General features: G+C 40.6%; 1 protein-coding gene across 1 annotated transcript in view; it reads right to left on the bottom strand.

The window, feature by feature from the left end:
* The window catches only part of MAST4 (microtubule associated serine/threonine kinase family member 4), a 277539-nt gene that overhangs the window by 203685 nt on the left and 46797 nt on the right, over window positions 1-27057 (bottom strand). The window contains exons 2-3 of the mRNA XM_062600538.1: window positions 16939-17092; window positions 780-901 (exon numbers count right to left, since the gene is read on the bottom strand). Of these exons, the coding sequence (XP_062456522.1) occupies window positions 780-901; window positions 16939-17092 (276 nt within the window). The remainder of the gene's footprint in view (window positions 1-779; window positions 902-16938; window positions 17093-27057) is intronic.

Consider the following 27057-nt stretch of genomic DNA (forward strand, 5'->3'; position numbering starts at 1 on the left):
GTAAGTCTTCCATATGGATTAGCAAAATTTTAAAAAGCCAAAAGGCAGGAGAGGACGAATCATTCCTAGCACTCTCCTGCTTTTTCAATCAACGTTAAATATATTCTTTAAGCAATTCTTTGAAGAAAAGTATAAGACAGTATATGGGGCTTGTGTTAAATGTCAAGACTTCATATGATTTTAGTGCACAGAAAGACAAAGCAGTATAATGGATGCATGAAAACAAAAAACTGGAAGTTGAAGTGCATGAGCTATATCATCCCTGCTTCCTCTCCTTATCACTTTATCCAAAAGACTTAATTAAGCTCCTGCTTCATGCCTATGTTCTTCTGGGAGCAGAGTCCAGCAGAAAGTGGAAACAAAGAAATTGATAGAAAAGAATGCCCAAGAGAAAGGCCCGCTACCTTTTACTGCTGTCTTAAAAAGCATGCCTGCCTCTCTCTCTCTCTTTTTTTTTTTTTAAAAAAAAGGAAAGAAACCATTTAAATGCAAATAGCTATATTAATGCAACACTCAGCTAAGATGTTATGTAAAACCATGTTATGTAAAAATGCAATTCAGAGTTACTCCTGCCATGAATGGCATTCAGTCACACTCAACATATTCAGTAATATTGTATGCAGAAATGCACTATAGTTACATAAAAAGATTTGGCTTAAGAAGGAGAAGCACATCTGGAAACAAACTGTCATTGAATCCCCATCCCCTCACCAATTATGAAATCATGGAAATGCAATAGATTTTTCTGATTTTTCCTAGCTTTGAAAACATTTACTTACCAAACTAGCAGTAAGTGAAGGTGCTGACTGCCCAAGTGCTTGGCTGCGCATGCGAACAAGATTCGAGGTTTCTGCAGGCTGCCACAGCTGCTGTCCAACTGCATTAGGAAGCAGGTACCTGCCTGCCAAGTTAAGAAAGAGTACATTAAAATATGAGATATCACACACAAGGTAATACAATGGATGAAGTTTACTATAAGGTAAATCTCTTACCTATATTTTTGGTTTCTCAGGCAGGCATCCACCATTCTAAAATGTTGGCTTCTTTCACTACAGCCCCAATCAGAGGGGATTCCATCAAAACAGAATTTTTACCATTCACTTGTCAGCCCTTCCACATGCTAAGTTTTTCTTATGCAAACTCATTTTATTTAATATTCTCATAGCTATACCTTTCCTCTACCCTGAGTCATAACTAATGCAACAGAGATGAACATCCAGAATGGTGGGTGTGAACCAAAGAAACCTAAATTCTGAAGGCTAGTAAAAAAAGGTTGTGGGGCTTTTTTTGTGCAAATGTATTATTCCAAGTCTTGTATGCAACATAGTTTATGTTTTTGTATCACAGAACTACAGTAAGCCATATGCCCTCTAAGACTCACATTAATTTAAAATTTCAGCTGTCATGAACAGCCATGATAACCAAATAAGGTTACGTTAAAATCTCTGCAGAGAGCTCTTCCCTTTTAAGAACGAGAATAGTCTCTTCGAAGAGATTGAGATACATCTGGTTCTACTGGAGAAGCAGTTCCAATGATAAAGGTCCCTGCGGCAGAAAACAGACATGTATTCTCTTGCCCAGATCACGTCCTTTCAGGAGACAGGACCTTAACTGTCAAGGAGTAGAAATGCCAAGGGAGATACAAAGATTGCCATTGCCTCTTCCAGTACAAGATTTAAAGGGAAATAAGGGAAGCTAGGAGCAGACAGTTTCAAAACAGGAGACGATTTTTCATACATGGATAACAAGTCTGTGGAACTTCTGGCTAAATGAAGACGAAAATTTACATCTTCAAGGAGAGACTAAAAAAGTTCACAGAAAGGACAACTACTAGGGATACTAATTATGGAGAAACCATCTCTGGTTCAGGAAGTCCCAGAGCTGCAAAACAGAAGCAGGAGGAATAGTCAGGGAAATATATTAAAAGGACAAGCATATAATGATACTGTTTCTTTTTGTTTACTTTCACCCACTGTCAGAGACAGGATCCTGGGCCAGACACTGGTCTTATTGAATATGTTCACCCTTAGTTCTTAGTTATATCTGAAAACTATATCAAAGCAAGAGAATCACACTACTCAGACAACTGACATCTTTTCTCAGAAAACTAACTGGCTCATTCACAGACTGCAAAGGAAAGTTCGAAAAAGGCATTTCAAAAAATATATATGCTCTTGTTAAACAAATACATTCAAAATCACAATTCAAGATTTTGATTGATCAGCTCAGATGAAAGTCATCTTCCAAGTCACACACACTAAACATTTGTTTCCTGAAATGAAACCAGTTCCCGTTTCATCAACCTTGTCACTTCAAGGAGCCACAGAGTGGGTATGCACATGACCCACTGACACACAATTGCACCCTTTTAACTGGGTACTGGTTTGTCAGGAGATCGAAGTTCTTAGTTTCACAAGCTTATTTTTAATAGCAGATCCACAGAGAGTTTCCTTGGCCTCTGGAGACTGACTTTCTTAGGAGCTAGAGAGTTCCCAAGCAATAGCACAGGAGGAGCTTTTAAAAACATCTCAATTAGTCTTTAGAACATGGTATTGTTCTTCAATATACTGGAAAAGCAAAGCTTGTAGACATTTTTCACCCACTTTGCTAACAGCTTGCTGCAGACTCAAAGATGCACAGGAAAGCTGTACTCCCCAGTTATCCAGGGTATAACCTTCTCCAAAGCTAGAAAAACTGAACTAGTTCCCCAGCTGCTCTCTCTGCCAGTCTCTGTCAAACCCTCATTGCCTTTTCACATGTGCTGCCAGCATCCTCCACTAAATGGAAGCTATAAAAAGCTCAAGGTATTGATTGCAATGCCACCTATTTGATATTCCATTCATGTTAATCCTGGAATGGCATAGACAGTGACATATCCAGTGACATACAGTCAGCCAGAGCTTATTTATCACCACAAAGAAACAATTCCTTCTCATCCAGTGAAAAAAATAAAAATAAAAAGGTAGAGAAACTCAATCACACATACTTTCCATTTAAACAGATGTGTTCTTTCTTTAATGTTTTCAACATCAAAAGAGATCTATTCGTTTTCTTTAGTGGCTTCTTTGCCTCCTCTCCAGAGAGTGAATGGAGATACAAGGCTGTCAGGACAAAATCAGAAATTTACTGCTGCTGAGTCCCAGACTACAAGAGACTCTCTGGCTACAAAACAACAGAATGAAAATCTGCAAGAAGGCTCTTAAAATTCCATCAAAGTCAACACAGCCCCAAACAGAACCTCTTATCTCCAACAGCAACGCTAGTAAAATGCTTTGGCAGCACTTGTTTTGTCAAATAGACATACATTACACCCAAATTTCTTACAAACTCTTTATTAATCCACTTCAGAAACCACCAGGAAAATCATGCTGAACAATTTGCAACTTGATTTCCCTGTACCATTCTCTTAAGTACATTGTACCACCACAATACTTTCCTTGAAAAACTACAGATATTAGCTCTGAAGAAAAACAAAAACATACAGTGCAAGCAAGTAGGTCTGTTTAAATTCCAAACTTTGTTCTAAAACTGGGGAAAAGCACTGTTCTTGGTTAACCAGTGCACTCTAGGTATCAATTTGAAACTATTCTAGAAACTCACTGTCGGTCCCTAGAATTTCTCCAGACTGCACTCACTTTCAGTTTAGATGTGAACCCCACAGACCTTCCCAAATGAACGTTGAAGACAACTATTTAGAGTTTGTTCACAAATGAATCTAGTTTTGTTAAGATTTGGACTCCTATCCCAACAGGCTTAATTAACAAATCAGTGAGGTCCAGAAAGAGAACAACATATAAGAACTAAGTGCCATTATTATCACTCATATTTACTTTTTGTTTGAAACAGGAGCCAGACCCAAAACCAGGAGGGCTGATACTGCGATTCCTATTCACACAAGTCACTCAGCAGAGCGAAGCACTCTGCATGTTACTACGTGCAGCTCTGTGCTGACATAAAGCAGCTCAGTTAACTTTATTCTTTGTCCTTTACAGTCATCTATATTTTATTCAGTTATAACATTACTCAAACATCTGAAAGTCTAGGATGTTTTGATACAGAGGCTAGAGAAGAGGCAGTCCTAGCATTCACATGCAACAAAATTTTGTGCTAAATCCTTCCTTCAACGGGAAGGGTTTTGCCTGACTGACCAGAAAACAGAGCAGATTAACCCAGGGCCAGCGTCTGCGCTGTTAGAATTCAGTTGATTTTCCATCATTTCTTCTTGCATGATTAACCTCTAGAAATATTTAAAGTAATGTTGGAGAGCCTGGGGTGTAACAAATTAGACAGTGTGATCAAAATCACCAGCAGAAATGTGAGCAGGTATGATACTGGAATAAGTTCTCCTCCCTCTTTGCCCCCAGACAGCAGCTTTGAGGGCACAGCAAATTTCACAATATATGAAATTAAGGCAAGTGTAGAAGACCATCTAGGGCTCTAGCTATTCATGCGATAGTACATTCACAGTTAGTTTTAAATACAGAAACTGTATATAGTAAAAAATGCTTTCTATGTATGCAAAAATAACAATGGCATATATAAAAAGATGGTAGCAGATACAAAACTCTTATCTGGGAATAGCATTAATTGTTCTGCAAGGAGATAATACCAGGAGAACAGCAGTTATCAACAAGAAAGCTAGTAACAGCAAAAATACTGTATTTCTTAAAATAAGAAAAATTGGACATACTCTATAGAAAAAGTGAGCCTTTTTTTCCTTTCCAAACAGGAATGGAGCATCACCACTTCTTAGAGAGAAAAAAATCTTCCAAAATTCAATTAGGTCTCTTTGAGGGATTAGGACGCCATTGTGTTAAACCATTACACAGAGCAGCAGTCTCTGCCTGCAACAAAATAGTCAACAAGTCTCCCTGCTTTCCTCCACAAAGTTCTATGATTCCCTCACTTTCAAACTATCTACTCCTGCTGCTTGTGGTCCCTATACCCCTAAAAGCATCCCCAAGGACAATCTTTTCCTGCTACAGTTTCGTTCGTAATTGTATGCGTTTTTCCTCTTTCTTTTTTGATGCTTTCTTTATTAAAGTCTTTGAATTTACACACATCCAGACCTTCCTCATGATTAGAAGTGATTTGTCAGCACCACATGCGAAACTTCAGCTGAAGCAGATAGTCACTTTTCACACTGCACCCAGTTCTGCCTTCCCCAAGAAACTGCTCGGCTTTTGCAGAACTGGCAGAGAGGGTGAAGACAACTCTGCCTCATTCCTTCTATCTTAATTCAGGATTTTGGCATCTACATAGCACAAAAACTGTGCCAGGTCCTGGGTAATCTCCATCTAACATCAAACCATGTTGCAGCTGGATAACTACCTTCATCAGCTGCTAACACTAATGAGTCTCCTACAGCTACCAGTCCCCTACTGCTGTTCCATTCATTCACTGCTTGGCCTCGGACTTTCTCCCCTATCATCCGCAGAGGCTTTGCTGGTATCTTTACCACTTTTCCTGTGCCTGAAACCATCGAGAAAGACCAAAATATTCTGGTCACAGCACTGTTTGATACCAATATCGTGTCCTTCTGTGGCAGGATGTAATCCTCGTTAGTCCACCACATTTATCAAAACACTTTTCAATGAAAGGTGACCTAAGCCAATTACATAATGGTAATTACTTAACATTATTCAATGGTATTACATAATAGTAATATTGGTAGACACAGGGCACGCATCACTGGTGTTCAGGGTCATCTTCCCCTTGAACTTCCCTACCATGTCAATCTGCCTTCATAATTAGTATTTCTAGAAAACATAACAAAAACCTTTGTTGCTATTTCTTATTTCTATTGAGTCCATATGTATATATTGTGGTATGCTTTACTGTACAAGAGACCTTAAAAATAAAAGACTTAAAAACCACAGATACTTCTGCAAATATTAGTCACAAGAGGTGAGCTTTGCTTTATTCTCATTAATTATACAAATCCCCCCTATTGCTAAAGTACTATTCTCCCCTTCCCCTTCTGTCCCTCCAAAGTCCATATGCTAATGGAGTTGCTGCAAATAACTAAATGGAAAGAAAGAGAGCTTAAATCTAATACCTATAAATCTTTCATTTTTAGTTATAATCTAGGAATTATTTGCCCTCAGTTTTCAGCATTCTCATATTTAAAAATTGCATGTAATGGAGAGACACTTTTGGCATACAAATGAAGTTTTTGACTTTACAAAAGTATCTAGGACAGAGCAGATTGTTATGTAATTAGTTGAATTATAGGAATAAATATAGAGGAAGCATCTTGAAAGGGAAAGATTGGTTTTGAGGAAAACATTAAAGCAGTTCTCCATTTCACAATTACAAATGAAAAACAGGTATGCACTTCACTAAAATTCAGGTATCTGTATTTGGGCTGATACTAGTCACAGACACAGACAGCCCAAACCAGAAGGGGCACATATGACTACAGCACCCCACAGACCAAACGAAGCAAGCGTCAGCGTGCTTTCCACCACTGTGAAGTAGTAGCCTTCAAACCAGCCTCCTGCCATCCTGCCCCAGCGGGGAGAGGGAGGAGGGTGGGAGAAACCCAAGTACCACCAATTTGGCTTTCTTTTTTGATAAATCAATTACGCATATCCACAACATGCATGAGGCTTATCCAAAAAATAATTCAGAAAACTAAATCTCTCACTACTTTGAGAATTCCCTCACTACTTTGAGGCCAAAAATAACTGATTCTTGCTCAAGAACCAGAGTCGGTGGTGCACCGGTTCACGGAGGACAAGCCAGGGTGCTCGCTGGGGAGTGCCAGGCAGCTGCAGAAGCCCAGCAGGAACGGCGCTTGGCGCGAGGCACAACCCAACGCAACCCAACCCAACGCAACCCGCCGGCAGGTCGCTCTGGTGCGTAAAATGCGCAGAAAGGAAACGCGCTTGGGTGCTTCTCCTCTTCCTTCCCTTTGCTCCCACAGAAGCAGACGAGACACCTCTCATCCAGTCTCGCTGCCGAGGGCTGAAGGCCGCTGCCACACATGCCACCACCGAGCAGGGCCACACGCAGAGCCCCCGAGCAGGCGGAACAGAAACCTGGGGCAACATGCACCACCGCTCCTGCTCTCACAGACGAGGAGGATGGAAAGGGCAAGCTGCCTTCCTGCACCTTCAGGGACGTACGGGGGAAAAGCGGCAGAACCTCCTATGGTAGCATCCTGCCGTCGCATCGCCCTTAAGGGCACTGCACTTTACTACTTCAAATTTAATGGTTCCAGGCAGCCCAGCTGTAGGAGACATGGAGGATGTCCATTTTAGGGTCTATTCTCACATCAGTGTGTAGGGAATTAAAGTACATAATTTCCATTAGCATTTATAGGAACATAAAACAATAGTGCCTGGATTAAAAGCCATCATTAGGAAACTTTTCAATGTTGTGCCTTATTTTACTGTGGTTACATCAACGAAGAAAGTTATCATTTAATTCATGCATCATTTACTAATTGCAACTTAAAAAAATATTGGCATGTTATATGTGTTACTCAGCTACATATGGTTAAAGCTGATGAACAATGCCGCTTTCCCAGCCTAATGCAAGAGGGGAACTTGCTTTAAGCTGATCTGTCCACCAAACATTGCATCTTACTGTAAGATATATCGCTCAGTCAAGCCTACGATTACAGCTGAATCAATCAGCATTTCTTCTGTTACTTTACAAGTAGTACTTCATTATAAGAAATCCTATTAAACTCATAAGAAATTTTCACTTTCTGATGCACTAAAAAAATATTTTAAATGCTCTATATTGGTTTCACTTTCTAAAATTAGCTGAAGAAGTGGTATCTGGTCATGTATGAAAAAAGTGTGGCCCACCAACAGCAAAACTAAACTTATATATTTCAACTTTTTGGTGAGATTATGGTTTAAAAACCAATGGATCTGTTCTAAAGTTTCATCAATATGAATTTTACTCTACTTGCCAAACTGGAGCTGGAAAAGTTTGGCAAATATCTAGTTTGGAATCAGAAACTAGAAGGATGCAGGTTTAGCCCTGTCTAACTGTATACAACAAATCAAGCCTTCATTAACTACAAAAAGGATTCAGAACTAAGGCTGTTTATAAGTCTATTACCAAAAATAATAAATCACATGGTTATACTTCCTTTTGGAAATATTAAGAATAGCTTATCACTTCTATACTTGCAAGAAATTATTCTCATCCTACTCCAATAGCTGAAAGGCACTTAAAAGACAATACAGAATTTTAGACATAGGAAAATTATTCATATAAATAGTATGCTGAAGTTACATTTACATTTCAACTAATTGTTTGCAATCAGTTACTGAAGCATTATGAAAGCAACAAAATATTTGCTGGTGAACACCAAAGCTTTTCAAATATCTCCAACTTTAGTTTTTTTTTTTTTTTTTTTGGGGGGGGGGGGATGAGTTGTTGTCCATACTAAGCGTCAAATGCAATAGCACCATTACTTAGCTGCTGACACCAATATCTAATTGATAAAAACCAACTACATCCTGAAGTTATCATTAACAGTTACTTCCTCATCTCCCAACTCTACTGAAACGTAACTCAGCAAAATAAATTGCTGGAGATATCTTATTTATCAGTGAGTTTAGAGATGGGCACATTATGCTGCCTCCTTTTCTTTATCTTACCAACACATATAGCCCTTTTCTCTCATGAATGGCTTCTCTAAATGAAGCCTCAAAATTTACAGCCTGCTCTTCCATTCTACAGCAAAACTCTAACACATATGTACCCCTGCTTCCCCTTCATCCACAATTTATTCCAGTTTACATCCAGTCTAGAAAAATTTACAGGTCTGGTCCTGATAAGCTTTGATAATGGAGAGTGGAAGGGGAAAGAAGACTTGAAAAAATGAAAGTTAAAGTTCAGATTAAATGTGCAATGCCACCAAAACCACACTAAACTGGATTACATCTAAGCAAGAGACAGTTGCTTTGTTCCTTCTGATATAAAAGTCAATTTTGCAAAAACAAGAATCTTGCACACTAAGAGCTCAGAGAGATAGCTCCCACCTGCAACACCAAACGCTGGCCAACTCACAACCAGGCCGTGCACAGAAAGCATCTCACCTAACTTTACAGACTTCAGAAAATTCACAGTTGCTCAGTTTAACCACTATACGAACTGTTACTTCAGCTAGCAGTCAGTTCTCTTGACTACAAACTCCCCAGCATCTCAGCATTTACATTGCTTTTTTTGGCTACCTACTTCAGAGGATTTACAGTAAGATACAAAACACATCTCTTTCAGAGTGCCAGCAAGAAAATGCCCAGAGACTGCCCTCTGCATGAGGGTCACAAAGTGGCATGCGGCACCCACGCTGCTTTCCACGCAGGACCCATCAGGTGTCTCCTTGCAGGCGCACACTGCTACACCACACCATTCGAGCGCTGATCGGCAACTAAATGCTTCTGGTAATAGTTTGGGGAGGGGAGGGTATCAGGAGGGAGGGAAGAAGTTTCCTAAGAGAAAAAAACATGCTCTGCTCTCACTGGAAAACACTTGTAACTTTTGCATTCAAGCCTTCAACCATCATTTTAAGGATTAAGCATAAAAGAGTGCTTTTCCCTCTTCTCAAACATTTCTCAGCTGCACATTCGATTTATATTAAAGCATCTGTCTTAAAGCATCTGTCTTAGCACATCCAAGCAGTTTCCCTCACAAGCAGTCAGACCACTGGCTGCACAGCCTCACACTCCCCACTCCAGGGAGCCCAGGGTGGGGAAACGTAAGGCTTAAATCTCCAGGAATATGAAAAATGCAGTCTTGATGCGCAATTATAATTTATTTCTAAATACACTGGTAAGACAGTTTTGCACTAACCAGCTCGGGTACTAGCAACAACATGACTGCAGCCTCGCAGCACTCCACATAGGGCAACCAGCTGATTGCACACAGGTGTTTACTTAAGTACAGGTGAGCTCTTTCACACGTGCTTCCACAGCTGCACTGCTAAGCATACTGCAGTCAGCTCAACAGCTCTCGGGATGTTTCTAAAGAAGCTACAACTCGAGCCTCTGGAATTTAAAATATATGTTCTTCCCTCCCAACTTTATTTTTCCATTATGACAAGTAACAACTTTCAAGCTACTTTTATGAAGTGCTCCTGAGAGGGTTAAATTCTGCTTCTCCACCCTTCACAACAGGCAGCTTGCAAATTTATCTGCTAATTAGCCTATCTCCTGCTACGGTTTGCTTTGATCTCAACAACAATCAGCTTCTCCTGTTCTGATGATACAAGCATGATTAAGCAGCAATGGAGGAGTTAAAAGCAAAATTATGAGACAGGAATACAGTATCGTCTGTTCTCATCTCAGACTACATGATGCAGAATCCAGACATGTCAAAGAATATGGAAATTATCTTACCAGACATACAAGGAAGTAAAATCAACTCTTAACTATACAGGCTGATTGAAGCCTTAAACAACAAAACATAGCTGATAATGACAAGTATAACCTAACATCCCCTCAACCACTAGTGCACCAAGAATCCTTTAAAAATGCATACTGCAGAGCAGAATATACTTTCTTCATCTGTAGAAGATGTTTGTATACTGCATGCTGAAAGAAAGTATTTTTCAGATCCGTAACTATATAATAGATCGCCTCCATCTCTTTCCATTACTACCGGCAGGCACTTAACACCTGTGGTAAGAGGTTCAAGGAAGCATTTGAGGAAAGCACTGAAAATACTCTATGGTGTACTAATAGCACGCAATGATTTTGACTAAAGTGTGTTGTGCCTCCCCTGTCCCCGCACTGCCATGCAGTCCATCTGGCTGTTGAGGCCTCTCTCCACCTGCACCTCATAACCAAACGGTTTTAGTCTCAACGCTGGGCTGTCATCCTCTCTCCACTGTCATCACAGAGACCTCTCAGATGGGTGTAGCCCAAAAGACTTTCCAAACTGCATTAAGTCCAGTCATTTCATGGCTCCGGAAGATGAAGGCAATTTTGAAGCACCCCCTTGCTGCCATGCGTGTTTGTTGAGGGAACTAATTTTAACAACCAGAAAACCCACAAAATAAAGTTTCCTACTCAAACTCATATCTTATATGGCTTATGAGCAGACAAGCCTCTCTTCCCCAAGATCCTATCGTAATTATGATTCTGCTGACCTATTTCCAGTTCCAGATCCCATATAACGTGGTTGCCTTCAAACCATATCCCTAGAGGCATCTATGCAATCACAAGGCTTTTTCTGGAGTTGTACAAATATAATTGGTCCCACAACTGGACACCAGCAAACAATTTTAATACCATAAATAGGAAGTGTTCCCTGTTTCCTCTGATCTGCACTGACTAGGCATCGTTAATAAAAACAAAATCTCTTCTTAAAATGTTATCACTGAAGTAATCACATCATAATTATGATAACCAGTTATACGGAACTGGAAGGCACCACTTCCAAAAAGGTTTCAAAGTACACTCGTATGATGTCCTGCGCAATTTTCCACAGCCAGACTGTATAAATATTTGACATTTTAAGATTTAATGAGCTAATCTGCATTTTCAGCAATATTTCTTATAAATTTTATACAGCTTAATGTTGGTGAAAATTGTGGATCACTAGCGCTGCCAACTGCTCCCTCCCCTGCGTGGAGGAGGACAGCCTCCCCTCACGAAGTCCTGCCAGCGTGTGCCAACCCATGGCTAACAGAGCAGCTTGTTCTCCACGGCCCATAAGGCTGTTGATCTTTCTGCTAATTAGCGTAAGTAGAGTGGTGAATCTCCGATGCAAAAACATGGGTGAGAATTCATTTCAGATCAACCACGTATTTGTTATAAGAGAGTAACAAACCTTGCCGAGCATACCTAAATTCAAAATGAGGACTTAGAGGTAGAAAGCTGATCAAAGCACGAACCTTAAAAGAGAACAAACATATATATCCCAAGATTTCTTGCTTTTTAGCTCTTCATAGATAATGAGGTAACTTCATTAACGTACAGTGCGTTAGGATCTCTGGATTACCGATGCTATAAAATGAAGTCTGTACATGTTATCTCACCAGTGTTTGTACCAGATCAATTTAAGGTTAGCAAGATAACAGCTATATCACAATTAAAGACAATTAGCCCAGCAGGAAGTCTGTTTCCAGGCAGTTGTGAACATCAGGAGGCAAAATAAGAAGTTCAAACTACAGGTAGCAAAGGGTTTTTTAATTATTATTATAACTGTGGAGCTTAAATTTATCAGCGTAGTATAGGGCTAAGCTGCAGCACTCTGCAAGACTCAAACCCCTCACAGTGATACGTAAGCATGCCTTGCGGGAATAGAAGTGTATTTAGGAATTTGCAAATGTTGCATCAGAGCAACTGAGGAGACTGAACAGAGCTGCGCTGCACACCATAGCGCAAACTGAGAAGTAGCAATGGGACAAGAAAGCAAACCCAATTTGATCCGTCTCTGATTTGCCAGGTTAACCTCCTCCCCAGTAAAAGCTCATTTAATTTCTCACCCTTTTGCATCTTCTTTTGCCATGAATTCTATTTAAACCTCTCTGAACACAGCAAACTGAAATGTGTAGACAATTTAAGTCAAAAACCCTCTGACTGTAGAGAGTCCTTTGAAGTCAGTGGAGATCAAGAAAGCCAGCCACTGCAGAAAAGCAGCTTTTTAATTAACCATCTCTTCTCCTAAACAGAAACAAGTTTTAAAGCTCCAGTCTGTGCTCTGTTTGGAATCCTTAAAAAGGCAATTTAAACGCTAGGGGGAGAGGTATTTATACACACGCGGGTTCTCACTGAGGACAGGTATCTACTGCCTTGAGGAGACCCCAGAGTGGACCTCGCACACTAACTACGCCCGCTTCCCAGCCCCACTGCCCGGCGCACCTCCCAGCAGCCCGGCACTTGGTGGGCAGCAGCGCTGTTTGGAGGTAGCGCTCTTTCCCCTGCATTTTGGCTGCGGCTATTAAACGAGTAGCTACAGCTCAGCTGTAGAGTGAGGCTTATTTCATAGTTCAGCAAATGGCACAAGATAGTGTTTTATGCCCTCAGCAACACAAACACAACTTGACACCCATTTTACTTCCCAAGTAGAGGACGTAGCAAGTGGCGTTACGGCAACACGAGTGGAAGGGCAGGGCAAGGGGAAGGTACAGGACAGGAGTTATGATGCAGAAGGAGCAGAAGGGAGCAAGGCAGATGCTAAGGAAGTGACACCTCCCCTCCTCCCCCCCCCCCGGGTACTGCATCCAGGCATGTTACAATAGACCCGAAAGAATCCAGAGGAAGTACACGCGTTTTTGCTACCCAAACCTTACACAGGAACCGGCCATAAACTATTTCCGAGTTAAGCTATACAAAACACTTTTGCCCCAAAGTTGTTTTTAATCTCATGAATGTTTCTGTTCAGCAACCCGCTCTCTGAGAGATTACACTGGCTCCTCCCCACGCATTAAACTGTCCTGCCAGCACTTTGCCATGGGAACTTCTACATACATTTGTTTGACTGGTATCGAGCCACATCCAGGGAAGACCTTCCATTCCAAATTCAGTCTCTCCCCAAAAGCCTTTTTCTTCCCCTTCCTCCAGGATGAGGGTTAAGTAAGGCAACACTGTCGCAGCAATTCTGACTGAAGTGACTCTTCAGTCAGTGGCACCAGTCCGGCACCTCCGGGAAGCAGTATTCATTTCTTTTATTTGGCCAAACCTCATTTGGTATCAGGGGATCCTAGCAACTTTCAACAGAAAGCAATTGCAGATCTATTCTCAAAAACACTGATTTATTTTTCTCTAAATTTGAAAAGTGTTCCTTGCTTGTCACTGAAAAATGCATGGTGATTGCTAGATTGCTTAAAATAGTGCAATTCAGGAAAAGACCTGCATTCCAGTTTCCTTGTAGCTATGTAGAATAAAAGTCAGGTTTTGATCTTAACTTTGCTTCCAATTTTCAGACCTTCTCTCTTGCGTTGATGTTGTGTTGTAAAGACCTTATACATCATTCTCTATTTTCCTCACAACCCTAAATAAAGATTTTTTTGTAATTTATTTTAGCCAATTCAGAGCAATAGGTTCTCAGTAACTGTAGTCCTTCAGGATTTGTAAGTCTCATTTTACATACTGCAACAATATAATTTTATTTCTTCCTATATGTCATGCATAACATCGTTGTTTCTTGCAAAGCCCCAAAACTCATCTATTTGATCTGTTACCAGAGATGGAAACCTATGTGTTTATCCCTATTAGTAACCAGTCTTGCAGAATTTGAAATATCATGTTTTATATGAGTTAGAATTTTATTTTTAGCTTTATCATTAATACTAGTTATTATCTATGGCTCAACTATTCTGTGTTTTTAAAAAAAGGGAAAGTCAAAGAAATATACAAAACAACTAACTATATTTCTAACATTTGGAAGCATAGGAATATTCTGCACATCTGTGAGCTAGGAATCTTTTCTCTTGCTTTACTTACTCCCATTTAATGTATTTATGGTCTTTTAGTAAAGGCAACATCTTTGAGTAAGAGACTGTACATTACACTATTTTGAAAAATACTATTCTGTTTTCCGAACAGATTTCCATTGTTTCCATTAATAGTTAACAGCAGGTTCAAACACAACAGAATAGAAGCTAAGAACAAAGTACGGTAGTAGAGAGTGTAAAGTGATATTAAAGATGAAGCACTTTTCCAAATGATAGGTATCAAAATAAACCTCTCTCTTATAGTCAGTGAGCAGCCTCTCAGAAACTGAGCGAGTGGGGAAATAAGCCCAAATCAAGGACATGTGCCAATTTATTCACTTTAATGCAGAAGACTTTTTCTTTTTTAACCGATATTGTGGTACTCTGTAGTAACTGTCTACCTGCAGCAGTTCACTTAAATCACTCACGTAATCATGAAAGAATATTAAAAAATTTCTGTCAGCAGAACGACTTTGATTAATCTAATCAGTATCAAGCAAGTTAAGATATTTCAGCTATTTTAAGATACTAAAGCCTTAGGGTATTGAGGTTCATTTAAAGTGTGTTAGTAATAAAGCAGTTAAACACTATTGCACGCTGTATTTCAGAATCCTGACATGAAATCCAGCACAACATATTACAAGCAGACAAAAAGCATATCCATCACCTTTTATAAAGGCCTCAAGCAATAACTCAAGCACAGAGATGAAGACCAGAGACTGCACAGCAGCAGAGTACATTTGCTTCATTTGGTTTTAAGCTGTCTTCTCCCTTTTCATCCAGAGGGTTTATGTGGGAAGTTCAGATTTTAAGACACCACTACACTAAAGTATAATAAGTATAATAAATAAACAAACTACTCATCCATACAACTCCTGCTGAAATAACAAATAGTATACTAGCAATATCTAGGTTCAATAAAGCACTAGTTCAGTCTGCTAGTAAAATTTCTAAAAAAGTAACACTCCAGAGAAGTCAGAGTTCACTGACAGGGTTGGCAGAATTGACAAGTCAGAATACTGTAAGTCACTCATCTTTCACTAAAGCCGATACAAATTTTGAAAACGTTTTTGAAATCTTCATAGCACAACTCTTGATAAAAATGAAGTTGCAAGGAAAACAAATCTTATCCTGCTGACACTAAAAATCACAGCCATGGTCACGTTCTGATGTAACACAAAAAGCTCCTGCAGTAGCATTTATCTTCTCTCTTTCTGAATCATGAGCCAACTCAAAGAATTAAGTTACTTAGGTTAAACACCACACAGTCCCCTCTGATATTGTATCCCATTCATTCAGAGCATTTAGGCAATTCCAGAGTTACTGACTACAGATGAAGTATTGCAGTAGCTTCTTGGAGCTTCTTCTAGCATAGGGGTGGATAGAGAAGTGGGGAGGGAGTGAGAAGCAGATTCTTTAAAAGCACTTTCAAGGGCCTCAAGAGAGAGTCAACTGTATTCATCTTAACGCTATTTTTCATCTTCAAGGAAAATCACCTTTGAACAGTGTACAGAATTTAGAGACAGAAGATAGTCCAATTCCAGCAAATGCCATGTTAGCTTTCTGTAATCTGAATTTCACCTGTCTGATCTTGACAGTTAGCAATCAACATAACTTGAACAGACAAAACAAAACATTGAGTCCCAAATTTACTGCTTTCAGTAAACTTAGTGAAATCTATTACCCCCTACTACTAACTTTTCTGTTCAAGAGAAATCATTCAGACTATTTCAAGAACATTTATAAATGCCATATTCTAGTAATATAAAAAACACGATTTCCTGAAATACATAAAAAGGAGTTCCAGTTAAGTGTCCTAATGTTTTCATATTTATTTCAATTATATAAAAAGTAGGTGGGGGGGAGTATTACTCATTTACTTATTTACTCAAAAAAGTATTCTTCTGCAAATGCTGCAGCTGTACAGCTGATAGGACCTGATCCCAATTTCAGCACAAGGTATCTTTCATAGAAGCTATCAGGAGAGGCAGGGGCTGAGCACTTTGCAGGAGCATGACCTTCTACTACCAGTGCAGCTCTCCACAGACCAGAAGTCACAGTCCGTAGCTAACAGCTGGCTGGTAATCACCCGTCTCCACTAGGGGAATGCCACCAGATAAATGAGGCCAAATTGCTTTTCCTTCAGTGAAATATCTAAATGGACCTTCTGTGCACTTCAGCTTTGCTTCCTGAGGAAAGGAGATGCATGTGATCCCACAGATGAATGCAGGCAAGCACATCTCAAATAACCCTTAAGCTATCAAACTAAGTCTACCAGACAAATACTGCATTCCTGAAAATTTGAAGAAATAGGTGGTCAAGCAGAGCCTGAGAATTACCTAGTAGCACCCCAAGAAAAGCATAGGTCAACTGCAAAATCACCCTACCGGTTACAAGGGAGTCCATGCAGGAGGGACTTCCTGGGAGATCCAGCTGGAGCTCATACTTCCACCAATATGACCAGCCACACAGAGGCTCCTAGGGCCACAGTGCCCCTAGCCTCCAGGAAACATCACACACCCCCAACTCACCTGTCAGAGCTCCTCCAAGGCTTCCTCTTCTGAGCTGCCTTCCATCCTCACTCAGCTGTCTCTTAAATTTAAAAGACTTTCCAGGGCCAGAAGACACCTCAGGATTGCTGGATTTCCGTAAAGGCATGGGTGGAGGGGACAATATGTGATCAAGCTGCAAAGAAACAAAGAAAAAAAAAAAACACTGTCTAAATGTTCACCTTTACTAGGGGAGGGAGAGTCAGTCATCTACATTTGCCTAAAGGTTATCACAGTGTTTGGGGAAAAATGCATTGTAAAAGAACTTAAATAAAACTGCAAGCTGACAATTTTGCAAGTGCCAGACAAACGGTATTTTTCTTCAGCTGGTCCCTATCTCAAGGTACAAAGGGATCAGATTTAAACCTATAAGACCTTTCATAAAACAGTCTTTCCACAGCTGTGAACCATCTAACCTTCCAACCTGCATGACCTGCTTTTGCCAAAGATCTTCCTGGGCAGTTTGCACACAGCTTTATGTCACTAGATGGCACTGTATATTCAACAAAATGCCACTCACTGCACAGTCTAGGGAAACACCTAAATAAGAAAAAGATTTATCGACATCAGTGTAAAAAATTGGGGAAAAAAATCTATTTTTAAATTATGCAGTTTACAGAACTGGCATTCATTCACACTGACTTCAAAATAAGTGCGAATACAAATCCTCATCCTTCAATTTTTGTTCCTGTTATTCGTACATAAAATTTCAGCTCTCTGATTTTGATATTACATTTAAAGTCTTGATATTTGATTAAATTTAGAGAAACAAAATGAAGAACAACTGAGCAAATAAAGGCAAAGGGAAAAAGAGTAGGAATATGAGTAAGCAAAATGGAAACGCTTTTACAAGTACTCTTCTGCTTGAACTGAGGGGAACCAGTGCCATCATATAGTGCGACTACTTTGCAAACCACTCTAGTTTTTGTTTTCTATAATGTTTAAGCACTGATTCTTACAACCATTCCATATGGAGTCAAGTACAACAAAGCTTCTAAGATTTTGACAGTTCACACTCTGAGACATCTTAGGCAATCTCCATGTCGGCAGCATACCCAACTGCTTGGCCCTCTCTGTCCGCAGAAAGGAAGGAGTCAAGGTCACTACAACCAAAGATGCACAGTCAAGTCCATTTTTACTTAATTTCTGCAAAGTATTGCACACTGTGAAATGTATTTTAAATTCCATGATTTCAGAGTTCCCTTTTTCTAATATTTCAGAATATTTACTATTCTATTAAAAAAAAAGAAAAAAAAAGAAATCTCAAGCTTATTAGAAGTGCTTTGCAGGTATACACTCCTAAAAATACCAGGAAACAGTGATTTCTGAATCTGCTTCTTTAGCATATCGAGATCCATTCCCATTCTGGACAGACGCTCTCGTGACTCACTAACACAGAGCACACGCCTATAGGGATTTCCTAAATCAGGAGGTTTGGGGGTCTCACAGAATATTAACCATTGCTACCATTTACCACACATGAGTGCAAGATTCACAAATAACTCCAAGAGATAAGATACCTCACAAGATGAATTTACAAACTGCTGATGCTAGAAAGGAAATGATCGACAACAGCAGGCAAAAAGGTAAAGCATCTGCCCACCAGCTTTTGATGAAGAAACCAATTTTGAGAATCTTTGAGCAAAAGTCTACTAACTAAAAACTCAGAAGTTCTTAAGTAACTTAAAGTTACTCATTGACCGATGGCCAGTAACGATCACTCAAGGCTGTGTGCAAGCTGACTCTAAGCACCCAAGAGCGACACGATCTGATCGAGATGTTAGGTGACTTACAGATAGAAATTCATGCACTTTGTTAAAACCAGTTCACACTTTAAAGTAGCTGACTGCATTTTAAATCTCTTGTTTTCTTTTCTTGAGGTTCAAAGATTTAAACAGAAAAAAAAATCATTTACTAGTATCATTAGGCTCTCTGCATATCACCACGTAAGCCTACAATGAATAAAGATCTGTGTATTCCATGACATACAGCTTGTTCACAGAAATCCACTCTTTACAATTGACCTGTGCTCCTCTCTCACAGCTCTCATTAAAGCACACATGATTTCAAAGGAAACTTTGACACATTGGCACAGTACAGAGCAGCCCAGTACCGTCCAGGTCTTTAAATCCACAGGTAAGATGCTATCAGGCTGCCACACAGCCAGCCAGTATTATTTCTGAAAGCTAAATGACAGTTTAAATATCACACACACCCCCAGCTCACCACTTCAGCAGAAACACACTGCTAATGCTCCTTGTTGCTAAGTGACTCCACCACGACTAAGTTTTCCCATGCGATAGAGCTGAGGACACAAATTCTCAGCAACAGCAGTGCCTCAGGAGTGGCCAAGGAGGCCTCCCCCGGCCAGGCAGTGGGCCTGGGCAGAAGCTGGCAACCTCGAGGAGGCCGCTTGGGCACAACGTGAACTGACCTCACCAGAGGTCCCAAGCACGGGCCATCTCCAAAGTGAGACTGGGGAGAAAGGAAAGGGAGGGGAAAAAGGGGAGACATCCTTCCAACAAATATTTTTCAAACTGACGTTCTCAATTGAAAGTTCACGCATAAGCTTCTCTGCCCTAAGAATCAGCATTTCACTCACGTTTCTCAAGTTTTGCATTCTTAAAGACAACAGGCTGAAATCTCAATTCTGTTGAAGGCAGCCATGATTCTACCAGGTGCAGATAACAAAACGAATATAAGTATTCCTTCATGTAAAAAATTAGTGACCAAAATATCACAAGAACATCAGGTTTCACTGCTAAATGTTTCCTGGGGATACAATTTTATTTTAATGTAGAAAGAGTCCGATTCAATGTAGTAGACTACATGTATTTATCAACTGCATTTCAGCTGGATGTATAGAATCATATCTCACCACATGAAACAAAAGTAACTAGAAGACACTAATACCATCTGGCAGTACGAAGAGAATATATAGAAGCATAAGATGTAACCTCATATTGTTGGCAGACTCCTGCTTTAAAGAAAGAAATTACACGTAGATAAACAAAATGTTTCTGGAAACTCTTGAAAGTCTTAATTTTTGCTTCCAAAGGGCAAAATAAGAATTACAATATGTGCAGTATATATTTGAAGGAAATGTGTACACTGCATTGCCTGTACTGATGCAGTAGGCAAAAAGGATACGTTTCTGTAGGTTCTTCTCACAGCCTTGGTACAGTAACCGTGGACGCTAGGGAAATGTGAGGGAAATGGACTTCGGAAAGCAGCCAGAGTAGCAAGCTCTCCCTAAATAATATGGTGTGTTGCTCTCAAAGACAGACTAGTAGGCTACACGAACCACAAGTTTGACCCCAAGGGGCTTTTGAGACAGAATTCTGACTCCAATTCAAGCAAAAGCCTAAGCAGCAAATGAAAAGGCTTTCTGTCCTCGGCAGAACAGCTTTCCCTTCCTGCCAGGTAAAGCATTCATGTCTAAATAAGTAAAATCAATAGGGAACTCTTTTTTTTTTTTTTTTTTTTTTAAAAAAAAAAGTCCCGCTTCATTGAAACACTTGGCCAATTCTGAAGAGATATAACACAGCATACATTTGAACCACACAAAACAGTTAATTCAGCCAAAAGATAATCCCACTACCGAACAGTAGTAGGATTATCACAAGTTTAAAGTAACAGCAAGATCTCTTCAAACTTCTTAATGCTTATTTGAAAGACTTCCTGGAAAAATAAACACTTTGAGAAGTTAAAGTTATGTATCTGATCAGGCACAGAGTGCATATAGCTGTCCCCAAGACAAGGTCAAAGCAAGTATCTTGGAGGGGAAGATTCTTGTTTGAATTATACCAGCAATATTTTGAATAATTCTACTCAAGCTTCTTCCCCTCAGCACACCAAATGACCCCGCCCAGCTACAGTTATCACCCTACTGATATTTACTAATTATATTACTGATATTTACTGTAAATATCTTACATCCTTACTAGATACGTGGATGTGCTTCAATGTTGGATGGCATACAAGCACAACAGAAAAAAAGAGTTGGTTGGTCAAACTTTTTCTTTTTAGTGAAACTTGCTTGACAGCAAGTTACAAGAAATAAAGTAGCTGTTTCCATGCAGGCAGTTTCCAAGGAACAGACATCCATACCATACTTGACTTTCCGGCTGTCTCGCACTCTGCCCGTTGCCTTTTCATGGCATTCAGACTGCAAGCACACACTTCCCCTCTCCGCACCCTCTTACAGGCCAGTTAGTGATTCAAGGCGGAGTGATAAAAGACAGAAAACACACTTCCCATTCGTCTACAGACTAGTAGGGTAGTGGGGAGGAGACGGAGAACTCTTGAGAAGCTGCTTCATAAAGTCACTAGTTGACAATTACAATTACAGACTTGTTACAAGTAAGATGGCATATCAAAACAAGTGTACTCGAATGTCTGCTAGCACAGACAAAAAAATTCCCCACAAGGCAGCTCTCTGCTGCACACACCTCCTTTAAACAGCCACTTCCCTCACCCAGGCCAATGACCACTCCAACTTTCCTCCTTCACTAAATAACCACCACACCACTCAGAGCTTTTCCAGGGCAAGATTGGAACATAGACCCCCTTTCTGCCACAGACAAAATCCTCCTCACAGGGCAGCTCTCTGGGCAGAAAATCCCTTCTTTCACCAGCCCCTATCCACACTCAGAACAACGGCGATCTCAGGCTTCCTCCTTCTCTCAACTCTAACCCTAACCCTAGGGCATTTACTGGAGACCACCAATGGGACATAGACCCCTATTTCTGGCACGCACATAATACTCCCCACAGGCCAGCTCACTTGGCAGCAAGTGCCTTCTTTCACCAGCCCCTATCCACATTCACAACAGCACTCCCAGGTTTCCTCCTTCTCTTAAGTCTAATCCTAGCACATTTATTGGAGACCACCAATGGGACATAGACCCCATTTCTGACATGGACATACTATTCCTCACGGGGCAGCTCTCTTGGCAGAAAATCCCTTCTTTTGCCAACCCCTATCCACATTCAGAACAGCAGCGCTCCCAGGATTTCTCCTTCTCTCAACCCTACCCCTAACCCTAGCACATTTATTGGAGGCCACCAAGAGAACATGGACCCCTATTCCATAGAAAATACTCCTCACAGGATAGCTCTCTTGGCAGAAGAGATAACAATAACATCAACTTTTGGAGGATCAAATTTGGGCATGAAATCCAAGCAGGGATCACATGGGGACAGCAAGGAATATCTGCCAACTCGTGTCAGACAGCACAGCACAATGGGACTGTTTACAGTTCTAATTAAATCTGTGGATGGTTGTAATATTCAACATTTCCTTTGCTCACCAGCAATATTAATCCATCTCAATTCTGAGTAGAGTTCAGAGAATTGGGCAATTATTCTGGATATCCAGCTCTTACAGCAATCTCTGCAGTGCAGAGCAGAGAATCATGAATAACCTAATTTCACATGCAGATAAAAGGAAATACTTCCAAAAATTAGCACCATTTCTAAGATAAAGATAATGAAGCAGAGGAGACGATAAAGAGAACATTTCACCCAGTGACACTGATTTTTTAAGATAAGAAAGGACACCACTTCTTGCCCCTTTTCTATCATACTTCCTTAAAGCAAGCACAGGTTTTCTTCCCTAGTTGCATCCCACTTTCTGTAGGTCAGGGAGATTGCTGTTCATTCTGCATTTCTCAAATGTGGCATTGCCTTCTCATCCTCCCTCCATAAGAAGGGTGTCCTGGCAGCTAGGGGACCTCAGGCTGAGATACCTCTCTAGCTCTCTAGTTGAATGGCATTTGTCATTTTTGTTGAAAAATCCAATCATTCAACTATCCCACCACACAGTAACCCTTGTGGTTTCTTTGTTAGGACAGTGATGCCAGCTCATCAGCTACTGTACAGAGAGAAAATAAATCTGATCCTATAACCACTGTTGAAGGAAAAAGGTAAAAGGCACAAAAGCTGTCTTGTTTACAGCCAAATTAGTATTTTCTTTGAATAATCCTTTGTAAAGCAACTCTCAGTTTACATATGAACATCACCCTGCAGCAGATGCTGCAGACATGTCCTTACCAAAGTAAAAAGGAAAAATGCACTGTAAAGCTCTGAAAGACATTAACTCTTATTCACAAAACATTACTACCCATTTTATTTATGGATTTTTAATCCTACACATACAACACTGAAAACTAAAGCTGCTATTCAAAACTGACTTATTATGCCGAATATTTATTTGCTGATATACAAATAACCAGAATCAGCAAATAAAGCTTATGCTGTTCTTCTAAATATATAAACACACTCTTAGCTATCATAGGTAGTACAGAAATGTCTTAAAACACTCTGATCACATTCGAGTGATCTAGGATCACTAGAGATGCCTCTACTTTATCTTACTACCCACTTCAAGTGCGTGAATGCAAATTTGCCTTTAAAATAGCTGCATTTTTTTTGGAATCAAATCTGACCTTTGGTCAATTAAAAAAGGAAAAACCCAGAGGAATAGGAAGAATCATAGCCAAGTTTAAAAAAAAAGGTCAGCTTATACTCAATGGTTTTTCACAAACATATTTGCACGTGATTGCACCGAAAATGAAATGCAGTCTTTGCGGCATTTCACGTGGCCAAAACCTGGCCTATAAATATGCATGTATGACACCTCCGAGCCAATTAGCAGTTTGTGCTGGCGGAGAGGGAACGGTCCTGCTGCAACGTGACAGATCCAGTCCGCTCCTGAAAGGCTGCTGGGTGCGGGCACGCGATGGCTGGGCTGCCCATCTCCCAGCGCCCGGAGAGGCAGCGGCGGCAGGGCCACTGACGGTCCTCCTCCAGCCACCCAGCCTGCCCCTTGGGCTTACCCACACAGCCTCAATAAATACTCAAAAATTCAACACACGGCTGTTTCTGCAGATCTCTTGTAAGGCACTACAACAAGGGCCAAAAACCAGAATGTAGTTCTAACTAAATATACATAAAACATGGCTCTAAACCTGGCTAAATCAAATCACATCGGGTATTTTACAGGCCAGCAATATCAAGACTTCTTTTTTCAACTCCACACTCATATGGGCCATCTTCAATCTCAAGAACGCACGTGATGAACACGGGCCCTTGCTTCTGGGGGAAAAACACAACGGCGACAACCACCCCCAAAACCTTCAGTTTTGACTCGAGGAAACCTGGGGAGGCAAGCCAGCGCCAAGCTGCAGCAGCCCGGCGGCCAGGCCACCGAGGCAGCCGCAGAGCGAGCGGGCTGGAGGCGCCAGGCTCCGTACGGGAATTTGCTCAGTCTAGGCCAAAAAGCACAAGAGCAGAGCTCGCACCCCACTGCCACGACCCTATCTGCCACGGAAAAACCCTCCTTTCTGTCAGAGGTTCGAGGCACCAACACCGGAAACGTGCTGCGATTTCCCCTTCTCCTCCATGGCGGGACTGGCGAAGCGCCCCGCGCCGGCCAGCTGCTGCGGCGCTTCGCCAGGAAGGATATTCCCTTCCTTCCCTTCCCGCCCCGCCGGCGAGCTTTCCCCTCTCCATCGCGGCAGGAAAAAGCGCTTGGAGGCGGTGAAATTTGCTGCCGGCGACGAGGGCGGCGCGCGCCTCCCGCGAAGGCTCGGCGAGCGGCAGGCGGGCCGCAGCGCCGAGCCGCTCCAACAGCCCTCCGCTCTCCGCTGCGGGCAAGCGACGCAACCGTCGTGCAACGGTTTAACGACTGCCCCCTCGCGGCGCTGAAACGCGCCCCCGCGCACCCAGGGGCCGAGGAAGGCGCGCGCGGGGCGTATTTTCCTTCCGCTGTAGAGGAAAATAGCAAACTAGCTGTACCGAGCATTTTATTTATTTATTTCCTCAGCGAAAGTAGAAATTAGCTACGCAGAAAATGGACTTTGATTTTTGAGACACCACAGGCAAAATTTTCACCCCTAATTATCTTAATGATCCCTTTTACAGCACAAGAAAGCCATGACAAATGCACAGAAATATGTATTTATACTCTGTGCGTGTGCAGGCATCCACATGCATACTTCAAACATTTTCAACACTGCTGCTCATACAAACTGGTTTTTGAGAGAGAAATCTCTAAAAGGAGGATAAAAAATTTAGTAAAACTTACCTTCAAAGTCACTTTCAATTACACGAAAGAAAAAGTACTACGAAAAAGACCTATTCATCTTCATCAGCTGTTGACAACATCATCATTCGGCTCATAGAAAAAAAAGGGGGGAATATATAACTCTGGAAGTGGGGGTGGGGTTGTTGTTATACCATGAATACTAATGAAGTGAGAGCAGTTTAGTTCTTTATAAAATCTATTTCTATTCACATTTACCAATAAGCTTCTAGACTACCTATAAAGGTTTCATTTACTCTGTTGCACTGGAGGCCTCAGAAAACTAATTGTTTATTCAAGTCTATCTGCTCCATCCATGCTCAATTAGGTCTCACTTTTCCCTCAGTTACAGTGAAATTAAAAATAAAAATGCAAGGTAAAACATTCCTAGTTCCACTGACCAGCCCACTGTAACAAGTCACTCTTTGAACAACTGCAGATGCAAGTATAGCAAGAGGTTCTTGGCCATAATGCAGCATTTGAGAGAAATAGTCAGTGACTTACAAAATTCCTATTCATTAGCTTATTCCTCTGACAAATGGAAAATGCATTTGTAATGCAGCTTTCTAATAAGCGCGTCCAGGCACTGTTTAGTTAAACTGGGCCTTCCAGCCATAGTAATCAGAAGTACTCCAGCTTTAAGAACAGGGGCAACAATCATTACATACCGTAAGAAAAAAAAATCTTCATTCTCAATTTACTATTCCTTGTTTAGACCATTAAAGATACTAAATAATCCATTTGGCTCCATAAAGCTTCCAGAGCAGAATCACTTTCATTAGGAGTAACATACCAAAAGGGATCACAAAAACATTTCTGCAAGGCAGGTACAAAACAAAAGAGAGATAAACCCATGATGAAACGAGCTTGGAGTAAAAGGCTCTCAGCATGTAATGGAGCTGAAGTTGATCCATAAATCAATGCAAGATGAAAGCAAGATTACTTATGTGAAGGGACTGCATTGTTAATTTACCATCTGATTTAGAAAAGAAATGTTTTACTTGATCAATGTGTATGTGTACTTAAGCACAAACTAGTAATAATTACCTGTAGGTGCATCTCCTCATATTTTTTAATTAACCTTAATAAGCAGCAAACACAGTTCCAGAAAATGCAGCCTTTCCAAGTTTGCCTTTTAATATGTGCCTGCATAAGTTTTTAAATAATGCAGCCTCACCACAAGAGACCTTGCAGACAAGGGCTTTTTGATCTCTTCCTTCCCATTCAGTGCTGAGAAAGATACCATGCACAATAATCGAACAGTAGCTAACATGAAAAAGCTTATTTTTGAACGGTTCTGAATGTGAACTAGAAAAGTATTTAAGAGCTTTATAATTTCTCCATATGCATGTAACATAAAACTGAGATTTAGATGCTCTTCTATTAGTCTCACCCACACAATTTGCCAAAAAAAAAAAAAAAAACAAAAAAAAAAAAACACAAGGGCAAGCATAGATGGAGGGAGCAGGGAGCACAGTGCCCTATCCAATTTGCATTCACTAGAGATCTGTAGTTAAGGACGGCAGTCAAGAACTGCATTTGTAATTTTAAGTGTCTCCATTGCATTTCACATCTTCTGTCAGCAGCCATTTGTCAATCTCAGACAATTTACCCACATCTACTACTACCAGAAGTGTTTAACGACACTATCTGGTTCAAACATGGTTCTTTAGCCTGAAGACTTTAAGAAGTAGGTATGAAAACCAGGAAAAAAACATGAAGACAAAGCGAGAATGTAACTAGCACAGTGATAAGGATAATTTGAAATACTCCACCCATATTTCACTCTGTGTCATCTAAGCAAGTAACTGCCCATACTTATTAAATACTCTCCTTGTAAAGTCTGTGCTTATAAGGTAGACTTATCTTCACTTATCTTTTTATTATCCAGACTTTTTCAGTGAAAAGTCTGGCTATATATATGACGACACTGATGAGTGGAAGAAAGAAAGATTCCTGTTTTCATTAAAAAAAAAATCCTACATTAAGTCCTATTTATTTGGCAAGAAAGTGAT

Source organism: Rhea pennata, chromosome Z (assembly GCF_028389875.1).
Source record: "Rhea pennata isolate bPtePen1 chromosome Z, bPtePen1.pri, whole genome shotgun sequence".
NCBI lineage: Eukaryota > Metazoa > Chordata > Aves > Rheiformes > Rheidae > Rhea > Rhea pennata.